This window comes from Haemorhous mexicanus, chromosome 23, assembly GCF_027477595.1.
Source record: "Haemorhous mexicanus isolate bHaeMex1 chromosome 23, bHaeMex1.pri, whole genome shotgun sequence".
NCBI classification, from domain to species: Eukaryota; Metazoa; Chordata; class Aves; order Passeriformes; family Fringillidae; genus Haemorhous; species Haemorhous mexicanus.
The window spans coordinates 2,086,641-2,104,934 of NC_082363.1; the positions used below are offsets into that span (position 1 = coordinate 2,086,641).

The 18,294-nt window shown below is 55.9% G+C and overlaps 1 protein-coding gene and 1 long non-coding RNA gene across 3 annotated transcripts; both read left to right on the forward strand.

The window, feature by feature from the left end:
* Positions 1–531: 531 nt before the first annotated feature.
* SDHB (succinate dehydrogenase complex iron sulfur subunit B) lies at positions 532–17,732 on the forward strand. Of its 2 annotated transcripts, none has more exons than XM_059866521.1 (8): positions 532–623; positions 4,883–5,040; positions 6,881–6,966; positions 10,097–10,233; positions 10,615–10,731; positions 12,901–13,002; positions 14,205–14,327; positions 17,545–17,732. In XM_059866521.1, the coding sequence occupies exons 1-8, from the start codon at positions 549–551 to the stop codon at positions 17,620–17,622; spliced, it is 876 nt and encodes a 291-aa protein (XP_059722504.1). In that variant the 5' UTR covers positions 532–548; the 3' UTR covers positions 17,623–17,732. The 2 variants fall into 2 exon arrangements, with proteins under 2 accessions (XP_059722504.1, XP_059722506.1); XM_059866523.1 differs by having other exon boundaries at positions 534–623; positions 4,916–5,040.
* Positions 10,738–12,572, forward strand: LOC132337721 (uncharacterized). The gene is made up of 2 exons (XR_009489257.1): positions 10,738–12,383; positions 12,428–12,572. It is a non-coding gene; the product is annotated as an uncharacterized LOC132337721 (long non-coding RNA).
* Positions 17,733–18,294: the final 562 nt, after the last annotated feature.

Here is an 18,294-nt window from a genome sequence, read left to right on the forward strand (position 1 = left end):
TAATTAGGAGAGTTACATCATTTCAAACGGGGGCTTTTTTTGGCAGGGGCTGCCCAGGGAGGTTTGGAGTGCCCATCCCTAGTGGTGCCCAAGGAAGGCCTAGATGTGGCACTCAGTGCCCTGGGCTGGGGACAAGGTGGGGATCAGCCACAGCTTGGACTTGAAGGTCCTGGAGGGACCTTGGAGGGCTTTTCCCACCTTAATGTCTCTGGGACTCTGCTCCCCAGTGCCCACCATTGGCCCCATTGGTGTTGGGGCAGCTCCCCTTGAGGCAGGGGGTAGCAGTATAGGTACCTCCATACAAAACAATGATGCTGGGAATTAATGGAGAGAAAACAAGTGGGATTTAGGAAAGAAAAAGGGAAATTTAGGGAAAAAAAAGGGGGTTTTTGGCGTCCTGCTCCAGTCCCACAGGGCGCGCCACACCAAACATGGCGCCCTCCTGAGGGCACAGCCACACTCAAAATGGCGGGAGCGCCTTCCGTCAGCGCAGGACAATGGCGGCGGCAGGAGCGCTTCCGGGGCGGGCGGAACTGCGCAGCGCCAAGATGGCGGCGGCCGCGGTCGGAGTCTCCTTGAGGCGCGGAGTCCCCGCGCGGCTCCTGCGGGCCGGGCCGCGGACGGTGAGGGGCCGGGGCGGCCGCGGGGGCTGGCAATGGAGCGGGGAGAGGCGTGGCAGAGGCGGGCGGGGGCTGCAGCGGTCCGGGATGGGGGCGGAAGAGAAGGGCGGTGAGCTGAGGGGGAGAGGGAGCTGTGGGGAGGGGGCTGGAACTGGAGTGGGGGGTCTGGAATTGGAGTGGGGGGCCTGGAGCTGGATTGTGGAGAAATCAGGGATGGACAGGAGAGCAGGGTTGGGGAAGGGGCTGAGGAGGGGGCTGGGGGCAGGGGCAGGTGAGGTAAGAGGGGGGAAGGAGTTGTGGGGAGGGGGCTGGAGAGGGTCTGTGGGGTCTGGAAGGGGGAATTGGGGAAGGACATGAGGGAAAGGGTGGGAGAGAGGGTCTGTGGGGTCTGGAAGGGGGATTGGGGATGGACATGAGGGAAAGGATGGGAGAGAGGGTCTGTGGGGTCTGGAAGGGGGAATTGGGGAGGGGAAGAGGGGGAGAGAGGGTCTGTGGGGTCTGGAAGGCGGAATTGGGGATGGACATGAGGGAAAGGATGGGAGAGAGGGTCTGTGGGGTCTGGAAGGGGGAATTGGGGAGGGAAAGGATGGGAGAGAGGGTCTGTGGGGTCTGGAAGGGGGAATTGGGGAGGGGAAGAGGGGGAGAGAGGGTCTGTGGGGTCTGGAAGGGGGAATTGGGGAGGGAAAGGATGGGAGAGAGGGTCTGTGGGGTCTGGAAGGGCCTGTGTGGGAATTGGGGTGGGCAGGGGGAACAGTTTCAGAGGGGCTGGGGGGCCTGGAGGGGGACTGGGATGTGGGAAAATCTGGGAAGAGTGGATAGGAAAATGGCGTGGGGTGCGAGGGAATGGGGTCTGTGGGATTTGGGAAGGAGTAGGGTCAGTGGGAGAAGGGAGGGGGCTGGAGAGGTTTGTGGGATTTGGGAAGGAATAGGGTCAGTGGCAGGGGGGCTGGAGGGGATCTGTGGGATTTGGGAAGGAACAGGGTTAGTGGGAGAGGGGCAGGAAGGGATCTGTGGGATTTGGGAGAGGGGAGGAGAAGCGGGAGAAGGGGATGGAGGGAGGGGGCAGGAAAGATCCAGGAGGAGATGAAATAGGGGAAGAATGGCCGGGAAAAGGGGGGGGCTGAGGAGGGGCTGGGGGCAGAGAGCAGCTGGAAGGGTCTGGGAAGGGTTTGGGGGAGATAAAGGACAAGGGGAAATTCGGGGAGCGGTTCAGGAAAAGGTTGGGAAGAGCAGTGGGAGCAGGAGTGTGGGGTTATCCTGGGAGAGGGGAGCAGGGACGGGAAGTGGAGCCCTGGGAAAGGCTGGGAAGAGCAGTGGGAACACTCCAGGAAAAGGTTGGGAAAAGGAGTGGGGACATTCCGGGAAAAGGCTGGAAAAAGAGCAGGGGGAACATTACAGGAGAAGCTTGGGAAGAGCATTTGGAACATTCCAGGAAAACGTTGGGAAGAGCAGGGAGAACGTTCCAGGAAAATATTGGGAAGAGCAAGGGAGCAGGGCCGAGGGTGATCCCGGCAAGAGCAGGACGTGCTCGGGAATTCCAGGATAACTGGGCAGGGAGAGCCTCTGGGATTTGATGGATCCAGGAGCAGCTCGGGGTTGGAATTTCGGGAATATTGGTCTGGATCCAGGCAGGGGGAGCCCCAGGATAGATTTATATAAAATTTTAAGAAATGATATAAAAATACATATCATTTATCTAGATATACAAATATGTAAATATGTATATCTTTATGTAAATTTTTGTTTTTATATCTATCTATAAATATATATAATGGATATGCATATATTATAGATGTATATACATATTATATTATATATAAATTTGTCTACAGACATTTATAGACATATATCTACAGACATTTTATATTACATATATAAGTAATGTATATAAATTGTGCATAAAGATATATAGATGTAAAATATAATTATATTATTGTAATTACACTATACAAATACTTATAATTTACAAACACAGCTCTAAATACGTGTAATTTATAAACATACATAGAATATATTAATTTGTTCCATATAAAATGCATATAAATTGTAGACTTATATGTGCATATATATGGGTATGTGCACATATATATAAATACAAATATGATGTGTTCTGTATAGTGTGTAATATACACTGTATAAATACATAGAATATATTTTTAAACATAATATATAAATAAAGTAAACATGTAATTATGCCATTATAATGACAGTCAGTGGAATATGCAAATACATATAATTTATAAACATGTACATATAATTTATAAATAAAATACACCATAAGCAATGTGCATATATGCATACACATATATATGCATGTTTGTGCCTATATATTTATATATGTGTATATAAATATATATCATATACAATCTGTTATATAATCTATGTAATACAATTTATATATGTGTATATAAATATGTCATATACAAAGTGTCATATCTATAATATAGAAGTACACACAAAATAATAGCAATGATGTGGATACATGCGCAGCATACACATATATATCCACACGTAATTCCAAACAAAAATATCATTTATATATATATGGGTGTGGGTAAATATATATGTAGTTGTTATCTTTAAAAATCTTTATATATATGTGTCTATATATCTATATTTAATATGGCTTTCAATATATACACATGTATATATTTTCTGTGTATCTCCTCCTGGATCCAGGATGGGATCTGAGGCTGTTTTTCCCTGGATCCGGGGTGGGATCTGAGGCTGTTTTTCCCTGGATCCAGGATGGATCTGAGGCTGTTTTTCCTGGATCCAGGATGGGATCTGAGGCTGTTTTTCCCTGGATCCAGGATGGATCTGAGGCTGTTTTTCCCTGGATCCGGGGTGGGATCTGAGGCTGTTTTTCCCTGGATCCAGGGTGGGATCTGAGGCTGTTTTTCCCTGGATCCAGGATGGATCTGAGGCTGTTTTTCCTGGATCCAGGATGGGATCTGAGGCTGTTTTTCCCTGGATCCGGGGTGGATCTGAGGCTGTTTCTCCCTGGATCCGGGATGGGATCTGAGGCTGTTTTTCCCTGGATCCAGGGTGGGATCTGAGGCTGTTTTTCCCTGGATCCAGGATGGGATCTGAGGCTGTTTTTCCCTGGATCCGGGGTGGGATCTGAGGCTGTTTTTCCCTGGATCCATGATGGGATCTGAGGCTGTTTTTCCTGGATCCAGGATGGATCTGAGGCTGTTTTTCCCTGGATCCGGGGTGGATCTGAGGCTGTTTCTCCCTGGATCCGGGATGGGATCTGAGGCTGTTTTTCCCTGGATCCGGGGTGGGATCTGAGGCTGTTTTTCCCTGGATCCAGGATGGGATCTGAGGCTGTTTCTCCCTGGATCCAGGATGGATCTGAGGCTGTTTTTCCCTGGATCCGGGGTGGGATCTGAGGCTGTTTTTCCTGGATCCAGGATGGGATCTGAGGCTGTTTCTCCCTGGATCCAGGATGGATCTGAGGCTGTTTCTCCCTGGATCCAGGATGGGATCTGAGGCTGTTTTTCCCTGGATCCGGGGTGGGATCTGAGGCTGTTTTTCCCTGGATCCAGGATGGATCTGAGGCTGTTTTTCCCTGGATCCGAGGGTGGGATCTGAGGCTGTTTTTCCCTGGATCCAGGATGGGATCTGAGGCTGTTTTTCCCTGGATCCAGGATGGATCTGAGGCTGTTTTTCCCTGGATCCGGGGTGGGATCTGAGGCTGTTTTTCCCTGGATCCAGGGTGGGATCTGAGGCTGTTTTTCCTGGATCCAGGATGCGATCTGAGGCTGTTTTCCCTGGATCTGAGGCTGTTTTTCCCTGGATCCATGATGGGATCTGAGGCTGTTTTTCCCTGGATCCGAGGGTGGGATCTGAGGCTGTTTTTCCCTGGATCCAGGATGGGATCTGAGGCTGTTTTTCCCTGGATCTGAGGCTGTTTTTCCCTGGATCCATGATGGGATCTGAGGCTGTTTTTCCCTGGATCCGAGGGTGGGATCTGAGGCTGTTTTTCCCTGCATCCAGGATGGGATCTGAGGCTGTTTTTCCCTGGATCCGGGATGGGATCTGAGGCTGTTTTTCCCTGGATCTGAGGCTGTTTTTCCCTGGATCCAGGATGGGATCTGAGGCTGTTTTTCCCTGGATCTGAGGGTGGGATCTGAGGCTGTTTTTCCCTGCATCCAGGATGGGATCTGAGGCTGTTTTTCCCTGGATCCGGGGTGGATCTGAGGCTGTTTCTCCCTGGATCCGGGGTGGGATCTGAGGCTGTTTTTCCCTGGATCCAGGATGGATCTGAGGCTGTTTTTCCCTGGATCCAGGTGCTGCGGCAGGCGCAGACGGCGGCGGCGGCACCGCGGCTGAAGAAATTCGCCATCTACAGATGGGACCCCGACAAGGCCGGGGACAAACCCCGCATGCAGACCTACGAGGTGGACCTGAACAAGTGGGTGTCCCCTGGGAATGGGGCTGGGGAGCAATCCCAGCTCCAGGGAATGGCTGGGAAGGGGCTGCTCACCTCTGGCACAGCCACCGTGGGTGTCATCCCTGGAAAAAGCGGATTTAAGCAAATTTTCTCAAGGAAAAGGCAGATTTTCCACAGGAGCTGTGGGTGTTATCCCAGGAAAAAGCAGATTTAAGCACATATTCCATAGGAAAAAGCAAATTTTCCACTGGATAAAGCAGATTTTCCACAGGCACTGTGGATGTTACCCCAGGAAAACGCAGATTTTCCACAGGAAAAAACAGGTTTTCCACATTTCTGGACCATCCCTGGGATGGGTTAAAGAGGTGCTGGTGGCTTTAATAGACCTGATTTATTTGGAAAGTTTGGGGGCTGCCAAAGAAGAGGGAGAGCAGCTTTTCCCAAGGCCTGTTGGTGGCCTGGCAGGTGTCAGGAGCAGTGGCAGGGGACAGGGTTTGAACTGAAAGAGGAGAGGTTTGGGTGGGATACTGGGAAGGAATTCTTCCCTGGGTGAGGTTTAGATGGGATGTTGGGAAGGAATTCTTCCCCACGAGGCTGGCAAAGAATTCCCAGAGAAGCTGTGGAAGTGTCCCAGGCCAGCCTGTATGGGGCTTGGATCTGCCTGGGGTAGAGGAAGGTGTCCCTGCCCCTGGGAATGGGATGGGAAGGTCCCTCCAGCCCAGGGATGGTCCCTTCTGGAATGCACAATTCCCAGGGAGCTCTATCCACCCTTCCCATATCTGTGGCATCCCAGAGCAGCTCCTGCTTCCCTAGGATCCTGGGAAGGGGCTCAGAAACCTCCCTGTGGATGCTGGGCCTGGATTTCCCTGAGCTCCTCCAGAGGGATCCACTCCAGACCCTTCCCAGGAGCTCCTCCAGTGGAACCCACCCCAAACCCTTCCCAAGGGCTCCTCCAGAGGGATCCACCCCAAACCCTTCCCAGGAGCTCCTCCAGTGGAACCCACCCCAAACCCTTCCCAAGGGCTGCTCCAGAGGAACCCACCCCAAACCCTTCCCAGGAGCTCCTCCAGTGGAACCCACCCCAAACCCTTCCCAAGGGCTGCTCCAGAGGAACCCACCCCAAACCCTTCCCAAGGGCACCTCCAGAGGGATCCACCCCAGACCCTTCCCAAGGGCTCCTCCAGAGGAACCCACCCCAAACCCTTCCCAAGGGCTCCTCCAGTGGAACCCACCCCAAATCCTTCCCAAGGGCTCCTCCAGTGGAACCCACCCCAAACCCTTCCCAAGGGCTCCTCCAGAGGAATCCACCCCAAACCCTTCCCAAGGGCTGCTCCAGAGGAACCCACCCCAAACCCTTCCCAAGGGCTCCTCCAGTGGAATCCACCGCAAAACCTTCCAGAGGGATCCACCCCAAACCCTTCCAGGAGCTCCCACTCCCACCCAGCCCTACCCAAACCCCACAGGAGCCACAGCTCCGTTTTTGGGGTGGCTTTGCCCCAGTGAACAATCCCTGGGTGGTGTCCTGGGTGTCAAATGACAGAAATTGTCCCCCGGTGTTTGTCCCTGTCCCTCGTGACTCAGGGGCCAGGCAGGGCTGTCACAGCCTGACCCCGAGAGGGGAAAAGGGGCCAGCACAGGTCACTGGGGTTTGGCTTGGCCAAGCCCTCAGTGGTCACAAGAGTCTGACCCACCCTGCCCCTGGGCTGCCCTGCTGCTCAGAGATCCCTCTTTGATCCCTGGGATTCACACAATTAATGGGAATTGTTAAAAACCCTTTCAGGTGCTGCTGGGTGTGGGTGCAGGGGTCAGACCCTGCGTCTGGGGGCTCTGCAGGGTGGGTGATTTGGGATTTGTGCCACAGGTGTGGGCCCATGGTGCTCGATGCCCTGATCAAGATCAAGAACGAGATGGACTCCACGCTGACCTTCCGCAGGTCCTGCAGGGAGGGTAAGGACAGCACATTCCCACCTGGAACGGCCTTGGAATGCTGTGGGTGCTGACTGTGGGAGCTCAGGGAGCTCAGAACCCCTCCTCTCGCATCCCTGGGGGTAAAACACCTGAGTGAGCCAGGCAGTAAAACTGCTCAGAACCCCTCTCCTCCCATCTCTGGGGATAAAACACCGAGGAATAAAACTGCTGAGAACCTCTCCTCTCCTCCCACTGTGGGATAAAACACCCAAATGAACCAGGGAGTAAAACTGCTCAGACCCCCTCTCCTCCTACTGTGGGATAAAACACCCAAATAAACCAAGGAGTAAAACTGCTCAGACCCCCTTTCCTCCCACTGTGGGATAAAACACCTAAATGAACCAAGGAGTAAAACTGCTCAGAACCTCTCCCCTCCCACCCATGGGTATGAAACACCTGGGTGAACCAAGGAGTAAAACTGCTCAGAACCCCTCCCCTCCCACATCTGGGGATAAAACACCCGAGTGACCCAGGGAGTAAAACTCTCCTCCACCTGTGGGGATAAAACCAAGTGAACTAAGGGTAAAACTGCTCAGAACCCCTCTCCTCTCACTTTTGGGGATAAAACATCCAAGTGACCCAGGGAGTGGAACTGCTCAGAACTCCCTCCTCCCACCCAGGGGATAAAACACCCAAGTGACCCAGGGAGTAAAGCTGGAGTTGGTGCTCCCAGGGTGTAATGACACAATTCTGAGCTGCCAGCTCCAGTAATTCCTTCCACAGCTCCCAGTTGTTCCAGTTTCTCTCAGTCTGGTTCCTCTGCTGCCTCCCAGTGCGTGGGGAGATGAGGGAAGGATTCCAGCAGCGGGGCTGAGAGGGCAGGGCTGGAGTGGGAGCAGTGGGGGCTGTGCCAGGAATCAGACTGGGTGAGCTGGGAGAGAGCACTTGGGACTTCGAGGAACAGCTCCAGGAATCTTCTCCTTGGCCCTTTGGCCGAGGGCAGGGGTGGGTTGAGGAAAAGGGCACTGGTGGTTTGGGGTTGTGGCTGCTCCCAGATCTGGTTTGGGGCTGCTGTCAGACTTCCCCTGGGAAAAACTCCTGAGTCACGGGTCACACTGGGCTGTGGGAGTGCATTCCTGGCTGGAATGGCTCTGGATTTAGGGGGCTTGCTGGGCTGTGGGGTTGCATTCCAGACTGGAATGGCTCTGCATTACTGAGGTGGGTCTGCAGGCAGGGGCAGTCTCAGGGCAGGCAGTGCCTGGGGATGTTTTGTCTGGGGTGGGAATGGAAAGCAGCACTCCCGAGGCACCTTTTCCTGAGGCACCTTTTCCTCTGGAATCTGCACGGCAGGGCAGGAATTCCACACAGACTGGGGCTCCCAGACAGCCAGAACTTTTGCCCTGAATATTTTCCCTGGACTGGACGGGTTTTCAGGCCGAGCTGGTTCCATCCTGCCCCTCTGTGGCTCCCCCAGTCCCACATTCCTGCTGCAGGCCCTGCTCCCCTCCCAGCTGGCTGGAAAATGCTTGGGAGCCTTTCTGCAGTGGGAGGAACCTCGTGGCAGTGCAGGGGCTGGGACACCCTCGGAGGAGTCATTTCATCCCTTTGTTGGGCTATTTTTGTGGCCCTGCTGCCTCCTGTCACCTTCGGGAGGGCAGTTTGTGCCCTGGCAATGAGCACGAGGGGAGGGGGCTCCTGCTGGGGGGAATGGGGTTACATTCCTGAATTTTGGGGATGATTTGGGGCATTTTATTCCCCTTCTGTGAGGAGAGGCTGTGGGAGCTGGGCCTGTTTATTCCAGAGATGGGGAGGCTGAGAGGGGATCCCATCAATCCTTACGGATATTTCCAGGGGGTGGTGCCAGACCCTTCCTAGTGGTGCTGAGACAGGATAAGGAGCAGCAACCTCAAATTAAAACACTAAAATTCCATTAAAACACAAAAATTCCAGCTGAACTTTTGGAAAAAAGTTCTTTCCCTGGAGTGGAACTCCAGCTCCAGCTTTTGGAGGGAAAAAGGGTCGAGTGAGGTTTGTGAGGGTTTGTGAGTTTGCTGTCACTGGAATCCATCCTGTGACCTCCAGGGGCATGAAATGAAGGGCAGTGTCAGCCTGGATTCCAGGTTTTAGGGAAAAAAGGGGTGCTGAGCACCTCCTCTGACTGCTAATCCCATGAGTGGTTGGTTTACTCCAGCTTGGATCCGTCCTGTGACCTCCCGGCACAGGAAGGAAGGACAAAGCCAGGCCCAGTCGGGGCTTTTAGGGACAAAAAAGGTTGGACAGAGCCCAGGGAGGTCCCAACCCCCTGGACACATTCCAGTGCCACCTGCTCCAAGGTTGCCCTGGATGATTCCCAGAGGTCCCTTCCATCCCTGCAAGCCCTGGGATTCTCTGGCTGAGGAGGCTGCAGCAGTTCCCCAGGTTTTAATGCCATTTTTTGTTGTGTTTTTTATTTTTTATTTATTTTATGCCTCCCTCGGCTCCCACCTCGTGCCCCAAACCCGAGGGCCGAGCTGGATGTTGTCCCCTCCCCAAATCACACCCAGCCCCCTCATGTGCTGCTGGGGAAGGAGCTGCCCCATGGAAAAAGGGGTTTTGGTGCTGGTGGAAGCAGCTCCCGTGTTTGATCCTTGCTGAAGTTAAAAACTTTCAGCCCCAGTGGTGAATTCCGGCTTTCTTCTCCTTTGGGGCATTTGTGGGATAGATAAAGACCCTGGGGTGGAGTGAAAGGAGTTTTTTGGGAATCTGGTGGATTGGGAAGAGGTTTTTTGGGACCCTGGCAGGTTGGGAAGAGGTTTTCCAGGACAGGTGAGGACACTGAAAGAACAAGAAGGGTTTTTTTGGGGATGGCTGAGGCCTCAAGAGGCTTTTCCAGAACCTGTGATGAGGTTTTGTGGGATGGGTGAGGACCCTGGTGTGGTGAGAAGAGATTTTTTGGGGTAAGTGAGGATCCCAGAAGGTTGGGAAGAGCCTCTCCAGGATGTTTTCTGGGACGGGTGAGGATCCTGGTGGGTTGGGAAGGGGTTTCCCAAGACCCTGTTGGGTTGGGAAGAGTTTTTTTGGGATCCTGGTGGATTGGGAAGAGCCAAGCAGAGTTTCCCCAGGACAGCCCAGGGGGATTTTTGGGGCCAGGAGGGAGAGTCCCACACTTGGCTCTGCTCTTCTCCCTCAGGGATCTGCGGCTCCTGTGCCATGAACATCGGAGGGGGCAACACCCTGGCCTGCATCAAAAAAATCGACAGTGACCTCAGCAAAGTCACCAAAATCTACCCCCTGCCCCACATGTACGTGGTGAAGGACCTGGTTCCGGTGAGTGCAGGGCTGGCAGCAGCCAGGGGACAGCCTGGGCTGGAGCAGGGCGTGGCAGCTGCCACCAGGGTCAGGGCTCACCTGTCCCTTGGGTGGGTCCCAGTGACTAAATGTGTGCTGGCCTGGAATGTGTCAGGTCTGGGGAGGGAATGGCACCTCCTGGTCAGGTGCTCAGGTGTGAGTTTGAGGTGAGGCTGTGCCAGGAGGGGATTTAGGTGGGATTTTGGGAAGAGGCTGTGCCCCCGAGCGTGGGGCTGAAGGGAGGGGTCAGGGCCCCATGGCATGGACAGCAGGGGTGGGATTTGGGCTGGATCTGGCTGGGGTTGTTCCCTGATTCTCCTCAGCCCCATAACCAGATCCCTGTACTTTTCCTGCCCCCAGGACCTGAGTAACTTCTACGCCCAGTACAAATCCATCGAGCCCTACCTGAAGAAGAAGGACGAGTCCAAGGAGGGCAAGCAGCAGTACCTGCAGTCCATAGAGGACCGCCAGAAACTGGTCACTGCCATTTCAGTGCTGAAACCCCTCCCAGAGCAGCCCCGGCTCACAGCTGAGCCCTCAGCCCCTTCCCAGTCCCACACCCCCTCCCACAGTGTGGGACACGGCCCCACAGCTGGGGCTGCTGGCTCAGGGCGGGGAGCTGGGCTTGCCAGGGGGCTCTGATCCCATTGCCCCCCATCCCATTCCCCTGTGGAATTCCTGCTGCTGGGAGCGCTCTGCATTCCAGTGGGGAGAGGGGGTCTGGCTGTGCTCCCACCTCGCTGGGCTTTTGCAGCCTGGAAAGCTCCTGGGAAAAGCTCAAGTGCAAGATTTGGGGTGTCTGTCTTGAGCAGGGGGGATTTTGAGGGGAGTTTTTTGAGCTCTTTACAAGGCTGATGGTGTGGCCGAGGTTTGGGGTGGATTTCCATGGCTGCCACAGGGATTAGCAGCAGATCAGGAAGGGTTTTTCCCCTGAGCTGCCAGGATGGATCCATCATTCCAGGATTCTGAGCTCAGCCTGTCCTTGCTCCGCTGGGGAGGTGGCAGATCTCCATTTTGGGAGGGAGAGGTGGATGTGAGCAGCAGGAAGGGAGGCTGAGCAGAGGGGTTCAGGGAAACACTACAGGTGTCCCCTGGGCATCTGCAAGCTGACATCCCATAATAGCCCCTGGTGTGACACCTGAGCAGCCCCAGGGCTGGACAGGCTGCAGGAATCTCTGTCCAGGGGCAGCACCTCCAGCTTCTCTGATCCCTGTGAGCTCCAAAGGGAGTTTCCCTGCCCTGGGAGTCCCTTCCTCAGCCAGGTGGGAACCAGAAAACCCAAAAGCCACACCTGGAAAATGGCTCTTGATCCCTTTGCTGGAATTCCTCTCCCTTTGGGATCAGCCTGTGTGCAGGAGAAACTTGGATTTGGCTGAAAAATTCCTTTAAATCCTTGATCCTTCAGAGTGGTGCAGTTAAAAATGAGATTTGGAGTGAGGAGGGGGAGCTCTGCCCTTGGGGCTGGCAGCTCTTCTCAAAGGCTTGTTAGGAACTGCTGGGAATTCTGGCACCAGGAATCTCCTGAGCTCAAACTTTTATCCCAGAATAACTTTCAGGAATATGAATTAAGCCAGGTTGGGCTCTGTCTCTGTCTGGGAGAAGTTGCTGGGCCACAGGGAGGCTCAGGGGAGCCTGAGCTCCTCAGTTTCCTGTCCAGGATGAGAAATCAGCTCCTCATTCCAGCAGGAATGAGCAGAGCTGCCTGGATCACTTCCACATAGTATTGGACTCCTCCTGTGCCTGGAAAAAAAACCTGCCCATAAAAACAGGGAAGTGATCCAGGAGGAAAGGGATCCCGAGGGGATGTGATCCAGGGGGGAGGTGATCCAGGACCTGCCCTGTTCTGTGCTAGGGTGCCCTCAAGGACAGGCTGCACCCGGAGCTGCCAGGCAGACTCTGCCCTCTCTTCCTGCTGAGCACCCCTGGGATTGTCCACTGGGGACAAATCTCTGCCTATCCTGGCTGGGATGAGCTGGGAGTGCAGGAGAGCCCGAGCTGGGAGTGCAGGAGAGCCCGAGCTGGGAGTGCAGGAGAGCCCGAGGTGGGAGTGCAGGAGCCCGAGGCAGGGGTGCAGGAGAACCCAAGGTGGGAGTGCAGGAACCCAAGGCAGGGGTGCAGGAGAACCCGAGGTGGGAGTGCAGGAACCCAGGGCAGGAGTGCAGGGGAGCCCGAGGTGGGAGTGCAGGAACCCAAGGCAGGGGTGCAGGAGAACCCAGCAGCTCCCCCTTCCTCTCCAGGCCGTGCCCTTCCCCTGCTGCCCCAGACCCTGGTTCATTGTGTGGCTCCTGGAACCATGGAATAAACACCCTGAGCTGGAAGGGGGCCACAAGGACCCTGGGGGGACCACAAGGACCCTGGGGGGACCACAAGGACCCTGGCAGGGGCAAAAGAGCCGTGAGGGGACTATGAGGACAATGGGGGGACCACAAGAACCATGGAGGGGCCACGAGGACCCTGGGGGGGGCCACAAGGACCCTGGGGGGGCCACAAGGACCATGGGGGGCAGCTCCTGGCCCTGGTCTGGGAGGGTCGGGATTGTTCCCCTCAGGAATTGCTGCCTCACGCGGGAGCTGCTCCGTGGGGACAGGGGTGGATCCCTGTGTCACCAGCCCCGTGGTGACAGCCTGCCTGTCCCCTCCCTCGCAGGACGGGCTCTACGAGTGCATCCTGTGTGCCTGCTGCAGCACCAGCTGTCCCAGCTACTGGTGGAACGGGGACAAGTACCTGGGCCCTGCTGTGCTCATGCAGGTGAGGCCAGACACTTTGTCACCTGCCAGTGTCAGTGTCACCTGGCCGGTGTGGGTGCCTTGGAGTGGCTGCCTAGACCAGAGATCTGACAGGGTTAAGAGGATGAAGTGGGTATTTTTTGAAGGCCTTCAGTAGGCACACCTTGGGCAGTCAGAAACCTCCAAGGCTACACCCAAAATGGATGATGGGCACGAGTTTTTCAGACAATTATAAATTGTTAACCCCATTTCCATATCAGGGGTTAATGCTCCAATTACAGCTTCAGGTGATGAAGTCATTTACCCCAGGTTTGCTGCCCCCCAACTCATTTTGTTTATCCTTTTTGGGCCCTGGGGCTGGAGGGTGTCCTTGAGTTTCAGGCCCAGAGGAATTGTTGTGTGTGACCAGAGCGGGAGAGCAGCAGCTGGCCCTGTCTGGGGTTTGGAGTTGGGCACTAAGGCAGCACAGGAGCTCCAAAATGCAGAATATAAAATCCTCAGGCATCGGTGTCACCGGCCTGGCCTGGCACTCCTGGGTGGGTGTCACTGTGGGATCCCCGCTGGTGCCAGCAGGGAGTGTGTCCCCAGCAGTGTCCCTGTCCCCAGCAGTGTTTGTGGTGTCCCAGCAGTGTATCAGCAGTGTCCCCAGCAGTGTCCCTGTCCCAGCAGTGTCCCTGTCCCAGCAGTGTCCCTGTCCCCAGCAGTGTCCCAGTCCCACAGTGTCCCCAGCAGTGTCCCACAGTGTCCCCAGCAGTGTCCCTGTCCCAGCAGTGTCCCTAGCAGTGTCCCTGTCCCCAGCAGTGTCCCAGTCCCACAGTGTCCCCAGCAGTGTCCCACAGTGTCCCCAGCAGTGTCCCTGTCCCAGCAGTGTCCCCAGCAGTGTCCCTGTCCCCAGCAGTGTCCCTGTCCCCAACAGTGTCCCTGTCCCAGTAGTGTCCCTGTCCCAGCAGTGTCCCACAGTGTCCCCAGCAGTGTCCCTGTCCCAGCAGTGTTCCTATCTCCAGCGGTGTCCCAGCAGTGTCCCACAGTGTCCCCAGCAGTGTCCCAGTCCCACAGTGTCCCCAGCAGTGTCCCTGTCCCACAGTGTCCCCAGCAGTGTCCCTGTCTCCAGCGGTGTCCCTGTCTCCAGCGGTGTCCCTGTCCCAGCAGTGTCCCCAGGAGTGTCCCACAGTGTCCCTGTCCCAGCAGTGTCCCAGCAGTGTCCCCCCGTGTCCCTGTCCCCAGGCGTACCGCTGGATGATCGATTCCCGCGATGAGTTCACGGAGGAGCGCCTGGCGCAGCTGCAGGACCCGTTCTCGCTGTACCGCTGCCACACCATCATGAACTGCACCCGCACCTGCCCCAAGGTACGGCACGGGGGACACGAGGGGACACGGACATGGGGGGACATGGGGGCCATGGGCTGGCATGGAGGGACGCAGGACACAGGGGGACATGGGCTGGCATGGGGGGACGCGGGGACACAGGGCACAGGCTGGCATGGGGGGGACACGGGACATGGGGGCACATGGTGGGACACGGGCTGGCATAGAGGGGTCACAGGACATGGGGGGACAAGAGCTGGCATGGGGGGACATGGGGTGTGGGCTGGCACAGGGGGTCACAAGGCACGGGGGACACGGGGTGTGGGCTGGCATGGGGGCACATGGGCTGGCATGGAGATACATGGGGCACAGACTGGCATGGAGGGGACACGAGTCACTGGGGCAGTGTCACAGACTGGCATGGAGGGGACACGAGTCACTGGGGCAGTGTCACAGACTGGCATGGAGGGGACACGAGTCACTGGGGCAGTGTCACAGACTGGCATGGAGGGGACACGAGTCACTGGGGCAGTGTCACAGACTGGCATGGAGGGGACACGACTCACTGGGACAGTGTCACAGACTGGCATGGAGGGGACACAGGGCATGGGGCACAGCCTGGCATGGGGGGACGTGAATCACTAGGGCAGTGTCACAGCCCGGCATGGAGGGGATATGGGGCACAGCCTGGCATGGGTGAACACAAGGCATGGGGCACAGCCTGGCGGAGGGGGGACATAGGACACGGGGCGTGGGCTGGCACAGGGAGACACGGCCTGGCGTGGGGGGACATGGGGCACAGGCTGGCATGGAGGGAACATGGCCTGGCATGGAGGGGACATGGGGCACAGGATGGCATGGGTGGACACAGGACATGGGGCACAGCCTGGCAGGGGTGGACACAGGACATGGGGCACGGCCTGGCATGGGGGGACACGAGTCACTGGGGCAGTGTCACAGCCTGGCATGGAGGGGACACGGGGCATGGGCTGGCATGGAGGGAGCCAGGGGTCACAGGGGCAGTGCCACGGCCTGGCATGGGGGGCACGGGCAGGGAGCACAGCCTGGCATGGAGAGAGCAGTCAGGTCACAGTGGCAGTGCCAGCCCTGCCAGGACACCAGGACATGGCGCTGGCCCATCTGCCCCAGCCAGGCCTGGGCACTGCCAGCGGTCCAGGGACAGCCACAGCCTCTCTGGGAATGCCATCCCAGGGCCTCTCCACACCCACAGGGAGGGGTTTATCCCAATTTCCCACCTAAACCAGCACGTGGAATCCTGGAGGGGTTTGGGCTGGAAGGGACCTTAAAGTTCCTCTCGTTCCATGGCAGGGACACCCTCCACTGGCCCAGGGTGCTCCAGCCCCATCCAGGCTGGCTCTGGACATCTCCAGGGCTGGAGCAGCCACAGCTCCTCTGGGAATTCCATCCCAGGGCCTCTCCTCCCTCACAGGGAGGGGTTTACCCCAGTATCCCACCCAAACCTCAAACCATGTCCCTTTATATTGTCACTGCCCCCCCTGAGCTGCAGCAAGGCCACAGTGAGGTCTCCCCATCCCTTTTCTGGAATTCCTGGTGGTTTTCAGAGGAAAAGGTCCTTTTAGGTCCCAGTTTTCCCCAGACTTCCCCGTTCTGCTGAGCCTGGGGACACCCAGAGCTCCCAGCAGAGCCAATGCTGGGATCAGCTTTTCCTCCTCTGAGCCCAGGGTTTGGGAGCAGGGCCTGCCAGGAGAGCTCCAGGGAATTTCTGAGCATTCCAGGGAATTTGTGAGCCCTTCCTGTGCAGAGCAGAGGGAGCTTTCCCAGTGTGCCTCTGTCCAGCCTCGCTGCTGGGAGTGAGGAGCGGCTCCCTGGCAGGGCTCGACCCCACAGCTTTCATCATCCCAGAGCAGGAACACCCCGCAGCCCTGCAGTCAGGCTGCCTCTGGAAATCCAGACACCCATAAAAACCTGGAATTCCGTCCTGAATCTCCCTTTGATCCCCATCAAAGCCCAGCTCCAGGGGCAGGAGGGGAGCTCCAGCTCCGCGTCCTGCTCCAGGCTGGGCCGCTCTTCCCAGGGAAACTGAGGCTGGGATGGGGCAGAGCTGCACCTGGACCCCCTGGAATTCCCAGTCTGCCCCCAAAGTGAGGCTGGGATGGGGCAGAGCTGCACCTGGAATTCCCAGTCTGCCCCCAAAGTGAGTCTGGGATGGGGCAGAGCTGCACTTGGACCCTCTGGAATTCCCAGCCTGGCTGGAGTCAGAGCTGGCCCAGGTGTCCTGAACCTCCCTGGGATGGAAAGGAGGGTTCCTGTCAGGCTGGACTGGGATTTCTTAGGGAAAAAAGAGGTGTTGAGCAGCTCCTCTAACAAATATTTGAATGAGTAGCAGCACATTTGTGAGTTTGCTGCGGTTTAAATCTGTCCTGCGGTCTCCCAGCACAGAAAGGAAGGACAATATCAGCCAAATTCCAGCTTTTAGGGGATAAAAAAGGGGGGCAGCAGCAGACTTGGGAGTTTGCTGTCACTTGGATCCCTCCTGTGACCTCCCAGGGTGTGGAAGGAAGGACAGAATCAGCTCAACTCCAGCTTTTAGGGGGAAAAGGGATGCTGAGCACCTGCTCAGTGCAGAGAGGAAGGAGAATGTCAGCCAAATTCCAGGTTTTAGGGGAAAAAAGGCAGAGCAGCAGCAGATTGTGAGTTGCTGTCACTTGGATCCAGCCTGTGACCTCCCAGGGTGTGGAAGGAAGGAGAATATCTGGCTGAACTCCAGGCTTTTTGGGAAAAAAGGGGGCTGGGCACCTCCTGTACCAAGTATTTCTATGAGTAGCAACTCAGTTGTGGTTTTATTGTGGCTTGGATCCCACCTGTGACCTCCCAGTGGAAGGAAGGAAGGACAGAACCAGCTCAGCTCCAGGTTTTAGGGGGAAAAGAGGTGGAGCAGCAGCAGATTTGTGAGTTTGCTGTGGCTTGGATCCATCCTGTGACCTCCCAGCTTTTAAAAAAGGACAGAACCAGCCAAATCCCAGCTTTTTGGGGAGGAAAAAAGATGGAATAGCAGCAGATTTGGGAGTTCATTACAATTGTAACCCATCCTGTGCCCTGCTGGGGTTTGAAAGGAAGGAGAGCATCAGCTGAGTTCCAGGTTTTAGGGAAAAAAGGTGGAACAGCAGCAGGGTTGGGAGTTCAGTAGGGCTGGGATGAGGAGGAGGGAGGGAGGGAGGAAGGAGGGAGGGGAGGGAGGTGCTGCAGCCCCCCTGGCTCTGACCAGCCCCTCCCACAGGGGCTGAACCCTGGCAAAGCCATCGCTGAGATCAAGAAGATGATGGCCACCTACAAGCAGAAGGCAGCGACTGCCTGAGGGCTGAGTGACCCCGGAGTGACCCCAGAGTGACCCCGGAGTGACCCCAGAGTGACCCTCACACCTGTGCAGGGTTACCTGTGCACCTGCAATAAAGGCTGTAAAGAACAGCTCGGGCTCCATCCTTCGTTATTCACTTGTTACTCATTTGTTATTAATTTATTATTCATTTATTAATTCCCTTCGTGGAGCGTTTTGCCAGCCCCCAGAGCTCCCGGGGCTGGGAGCAGCTGGGAGGCTCTGGGAATCCTGGGATTGGCTGGAACAGGGAATGGGGGAGGGATCCTGAGCCTGAAATCCCAGATTGAGGGTTTGGAGCTCCCGGGAGGCAGGATGGGACAGATCCACCAGGAGCAAGTCTGGTTTGTATTCCTGATTTCTTCTCCAAATCCCAGGAAAATTGGGTTTTTAGGGGTGGATCTTCCTATTTTCTGCAAAACAAGTTCATTATTTTATCTCCAGATCCACCAGGAACGAGGTGTTCTCTTCCCACCCCATGGGACCCTGGTTTGTATTTCTGAGTTCTACTCCAAATCTAAGAAAATGGGATTATTTTAGGGGTGGATCTTCTTCTCTCTGATATTTTTACCTCCAAATCCACCAGGAGAGAGGTGTTCTGTTCCCAGCCTGTGGGACCCTGGTTTGTATTCCTGAGTTCTACTCCAAATCCTA

Bases quoted from the DNA above. Each gene is read 5' to 3' on its own strand.
- SDHB (XM_059866521.1), top strand. From the start codon at position 549: ATGGCGGCGGCCGCGGTCGGAGTCTCCTTGAGGCGCGGAGTCCCCGCG. The intron at 5,041-6,880 runs GTGGGTGTCCCC...TTTGTGCCACAG, and splicing joins TACGAGGTGGACCTGAACAA to GTGTGGGCCCATGGTGCTCG. The intron at 10,732-12,900 runs GTCACTGCCATT...CCTCCCTCGCAG, and splicing joins TAGAGGACCGCCAGAAACTG to GACGGGCTCTACGAGTGCAT.